The following is a 5,000-nucleotide window of genomic DNA, read 5'->3' as shown; positions in this document are numbered from 1 at the left end:
TCCCAATGGTGTTCCTGCAGCGGCCGTTTGTGCACAGACTGTGGATCATTTTACACTCGTTTATATCTGAGGACAAACACACAACACTCAGGTGTCTTAAACATGAAAGAACAAATAAACAAAAGAATGAATGAATGGATGGATGGATGGATGGATGGATGAGTGAGTGAGTGAGTGAGTGAGTAAATGAATGAATGGATGAATGAATGAATGAATGAACGAACAAACGGATGGATGGATGGATGGATAAGTGAGTGAGTGAGTGAGTGAGTAAATGAATGAATGAATGAATGAATGAATGAACGAATGAATGCAAAATGAATGCAAAAAATGAAAAAAAATTAACAAAGGAATAAATGAATGAATGGATAAATTTACACCAAATTAATGAATAAATGCACAAATGAGAAAATGAATGAAAAAATAAATGAATGGATGAATAAATGAATCAATGTACAGGTGAATGAATAATTAAATGAATAAATGAATGAATGGATGGAAAATGAATGTACAAATGAAAACACAAACAAAGAAATGAATGAATGAATGAATGAATGAATGAATGAATGAAAGCACAAATGAGAAAATGAATGAACAAATAAATGAATGAATGCACAGGTGAATGGGTGATTAAATTAATAAATTAATGAATGAATGCACAAATGAGAAATTATTGAACAAATAAATGAATGAATGCACAGGTGAATGAATGATTAAATTAATAAATGAATGAGTGAATGCAAAATAAATGTACAGACGAACACACAAAGATATAAATAATTGAATGAATGAATGAATGATTGAATAAATGAATGAATGCACAAATGAGAAAATGAATGAACAAATGAATGAATGAATGAATGAATGATGCACAGGTGAATGAAGGGTTAAATAAATAAATAAATAAATAAATGAATGAATGCAAAATAAATGTACAACTGAACATAAAAAGATATGAATTAATTACATAAATAAATAAATTAATTAATTACTTAATTGATCAAGTGATTAATCAATTCACATGTTAATAAATTAATAAATTAATAAATGAATGAATGAATGATAAATGCAAAATAAATGTACAAAGGAACACACAAAGATATGAATGAATGAATGCACAAATGAGAAAATTAATGAACGAATGCATGAGTAAATGAATAAATCCACAGGTGAATGAATGAACGAATGAATGAATGAATGATAAATGCAAAAAAAATGTACAAAGGAACACACAAAGATATGAATGAATGAATGAATGCACAAATTAGAAAATTAATGAACGAATGCATGAGTAAATGAATGAATCCACAGGTGAATGAATGAACGAACGAATGAACGAATGAATGAATGAATGAATGAATGAATGAATTATTTAATGCACAGGTGAATGAATAAACGCACAAATGAGAAAATATATGAACAAATGCATGAGTAAATGAATGAATGCACAGGTGAATAAATGAATAAATTAATGAACAGATTAATGCACAAATAAACAAATGAATGCACAAATGGGTGAATGAGTGAATGAATGAGTGCGCTGACCTTTAAGGAAGGGTTTCCCGTTGATGAAGTCCCCGCGGTGGGAGAATCCCGGTCGAGGGCAGAGCTGAGTGTACTCCGGCGTTCCCTTCTCCGGACACTCGTCACACTCCGGCCCCCAGGCCACGCCCACAGAGCAGCAGCAGGCGTCAACACGGTGACGGCCGGGAATCGCAGATCCACAGCGCTCATCAATGTGTGTGAGGTAACAGAGCTCAGTGCGCAGGTCTACACACACACACACACACACACACACACACACACACACACACACACACACACACACACAAACACACACAAACACACATATACATGCGAAAACACATACATATACACACACACACACCCACACAATGATACAGAAACATGCATAACAAACACACACATTCACAAACACATGAACATACATGAATACATGAATATATTAAGATCAGGGATTTCAGAAGTGTGTGTTGTGTATCTCACGCACCAACACAGGTCCTTCCGGAAGAGTCTACTGTCATTCCAGTGGGACACTGACACACAAACGAGCCGTCGGTGTTCACACACTTCCCATTAATGCAGACGCCTGGAAACACCTCACACTCATTCACATCTGTGCACACACACACACACACACACACACACACACACACACACACACACACATGGACATAAACACACAGACATACACACAAACACATGAACATACACAAACACACACATGTAGACATACACACACACACACACACACACAGACATAAACACACAAACAAATAGACATACACAAACACACACATGCAGACATACACACACACACACACACACACACACACACACACACACACACACACAGACGGACATACAAGCACACAGACATACACACACACGAACACAGACATGCACACAAACACACACACGTACACACACATACACACGAATGCACATGCACACAGACATACACACATACATACACACAGACACACACAGACACACACACACACAGACAGACAGCAGGTGAGTGAGACTGCAGTGCTGAACTGATGTTCACTGTGTTTACTGATGTGAGTCTCACCTTCACAGATGGTTCCCTTCACACGAGCGTAACCTCTGGAGCAGAATGCATCTGAAACACACACACACACACACACACAGAGACACACACACACGGGTCACTCCACAAACACGCTCAGCTTCACTACTTCAGTGTAATTAGGATCTGAGCTAGTCTTCATCATTGTAGTGCACTAGACTGAGGGTCAGTGTTCTAGTGAGGGTCAGATGTGCTGCAGTGAGTGCAGGTCAGTCACCTGCTTCACATTTGGCGCAGGGGGAACCCCAGGCGGCCCCCAGTGTAGAGCAGCAGTGAGACTTCAGCGTCGCTCCATTAATGTTGATCTCACACTGACCGTTCACCACCTTCAGCCAACACGTGCCCTTAGTGGTCTCTGAAACACACACACACACACACACATGAACACATGCACATACATGTATGCACACAGATACATGCACACACAAAAACACACACACACATTTATATGCACACGGACACAGACACATAGATACATGCGCACACACACATACACACACATGCGTGCACACACAGATGCGCATGCACACACACATTACCATACACATATATGCACAGGTACACAAACCGACACAAACAAACACACACATCTATGGACACACATGCACACACACGCATGCACACAGGAATGGACATGCACATACACATCCACATGCACGCACACACACATTACCATGCAGACATATGCACACACGCAAACATAAACACACACACATGTATGAACACAATCATGAACATACACATTCGCACACACAGACAATCACAGGCACACACACACACACACACACACACACACACAAACATGCATGAATGCGTACACACACACATATGTGCACACACACATTACCATGCACACATGCACACAAACACACACACAAACACACAAACATGCATGAATGCGTACACACACACATATGCGCACACATTACCATGCACACATGCACGCACACAAACATGCATGAATGCACTCACAGACACAGACACACACACTTACACATTACCATGCACACACAAAAACAAAAAAACACACATGTATGTACACGATCATGCACATACACGTTCGAACACTTAGACAAACACATGCACACACACACACACACATTACCGTGCACACAAACACAAACACAAACACACACACACACACACACACAAACATAAACACACACATGTATGAACACAATCTTGCACATACACATTTACACACACACACAGACAAACACATTCACACACACACATTACTATGCAAACACACACACACACACACTCACGAGGCTGCAGCACACAGATGATGTATTGTGGTCAGACAGGAAGTGATGCGCTCACTCACTCACTCACCAACACACAGAGTTCCTGAAGAGTCCAGTGTGCTTCCTGTAGAGCAGAGACACACGAACGAGCCCGCGCTGTTCTTACACTCGCCGTTCACACACGGGCTGGTCAAACACTCGTCGATGTCTGAACACACACACACACAGAAGGTCAGGAGCACACAAAGATCCCAGAAAAACAGACCCCACAACTAACATTAAACGTGTGTGTGTGTGTGTGTGTGTGTGTGTGTGTGTGTGTGTGTGTGTATATGTATGTGTATATGTCATGACCCACCTTCACACACCTCAGTCTCGGGCTGGAAGGTGTATCCTGTGGGGCAGTGGCAGGTGAAGCTGCCGGGTGTGTTTCTGCACAGGCCGTTCTCACACAGCTGTCGGTTCATCATGCACTCGTCCACATCTGAAACACACACACACACACACACACAGTGAGGCAGGCGTCTGCAGGCGTTGACTCTGGCTCTGCTCTGCGCTGATACTGACCCACGCAGGTTTTCCCGCTGATGTCCACCTCGAAGCCTTCGTTGCAGTTGCACTTGTACGTTCTCAGCATGTTCTCACACACTCCGTTCTGGCAGATATCAGGATCCAGAGCACACTCGTTTATATCTGCGTTCAGGAACACACACACACACACACACACACACGAGCACGTCAGACCATTTCTATTGCCCTGCATATCCTTCATAGGCTTTATTATTAATATTCATATCTGAATGAAACAGTTTACTTGGCAACACTTTACTTCAGTGTTAGTTAAGCATTTATTAATGCTTCATTTGTCAACAATTAAGCATTATGAAGGAATAACAACACTAGTGATTAATAGTTCACAGTTTAAGGTCCCGACATATGCATTGGTTAAACTCACACTGTAAACAATAAAGGTTATTTACAGGTAATTCTCTAACAGAATTTCCAGTGTTGTCATTATACAGTGTGGTATAACAGTGTGGTTTCACATTAAATGTACAGTTATTGCTTGTAATTACGATATCGTATTACGATATAAAGACCAAATGTCCCCACAAGTATAGCATTATCAGTCTTTTTTG

The 5,000-nt window shown here is 40.7% G+C and overlaps 1 protein-coding gene across 3 annotated transcripts in view; it reads right to left on the bottom strand.

Moving 5' to 3' along the window:
- fbn1 (fibrillin 1) overlaps positions 1-5,000 on the bottom strand; it is a 92,388-nt gene that overhangs the window by 39,731 nt on the left and 47,657 nt on the right. For all 3 annotated transcript variants that reach the window (XR_012394116.1, XR_012394115.1, XM_073930076.1), the window contains exons 19-26: positions 4,429-4,554; positions 4,220-4,345; positions 3,950-4,069; positions 2,832-2,969; positions 2,597-2,647; positions 2,012-2,137; positions 1,546-1,770; positions 1-66 (exon numbers count right to left, since the gene is read on the bottom strand). The exon at positions 1-66 is cut by the window's left edge and continues 60 nt beyond it. Coding sequence is in view for 1 of the 3 variants with exons in the window: in XM_073930076.1 (XP_073786177.1) it covers positions 1-66; positions 1,546-1,770; positions 2,012-2,137; positions 2,597-2,647; positions 2,832-2,969; positions 3,950-4,069; positions 4,220-4,345; positions 4,429-4,554 (978 nt within the window). In the remaining 2 variants the exon portion in view is untranslated. The remainder of the gene's footprint in view (positions 67-1,545; positions 1,771-2,011; positions 2,138-2,596; positions 2,648-2,831; positions 2,970-3,949; positions 4,070-4,219; positions 4,346-4,428; positions 4,555-5,000) is intronic.

This window comes from Danio rerio, chromosome 18 (genome assembly GCF_049306965.1).
Source record: "Danio rerio strain Tuebingen ecotype United States chromosome 18, GRCz12tu, whole genome shotgun sequence".
NCBI lineage: Eukaryota > Metazoa > Chordata > Actinopteri > Cypriniformes > Danionidae > Danio > Danio rerio.
The sequence above is the reverse complement of the archived record's forward strand: the minus strand, read 5'-3'. Positions and strand labels throughout refer to the sequence as shown.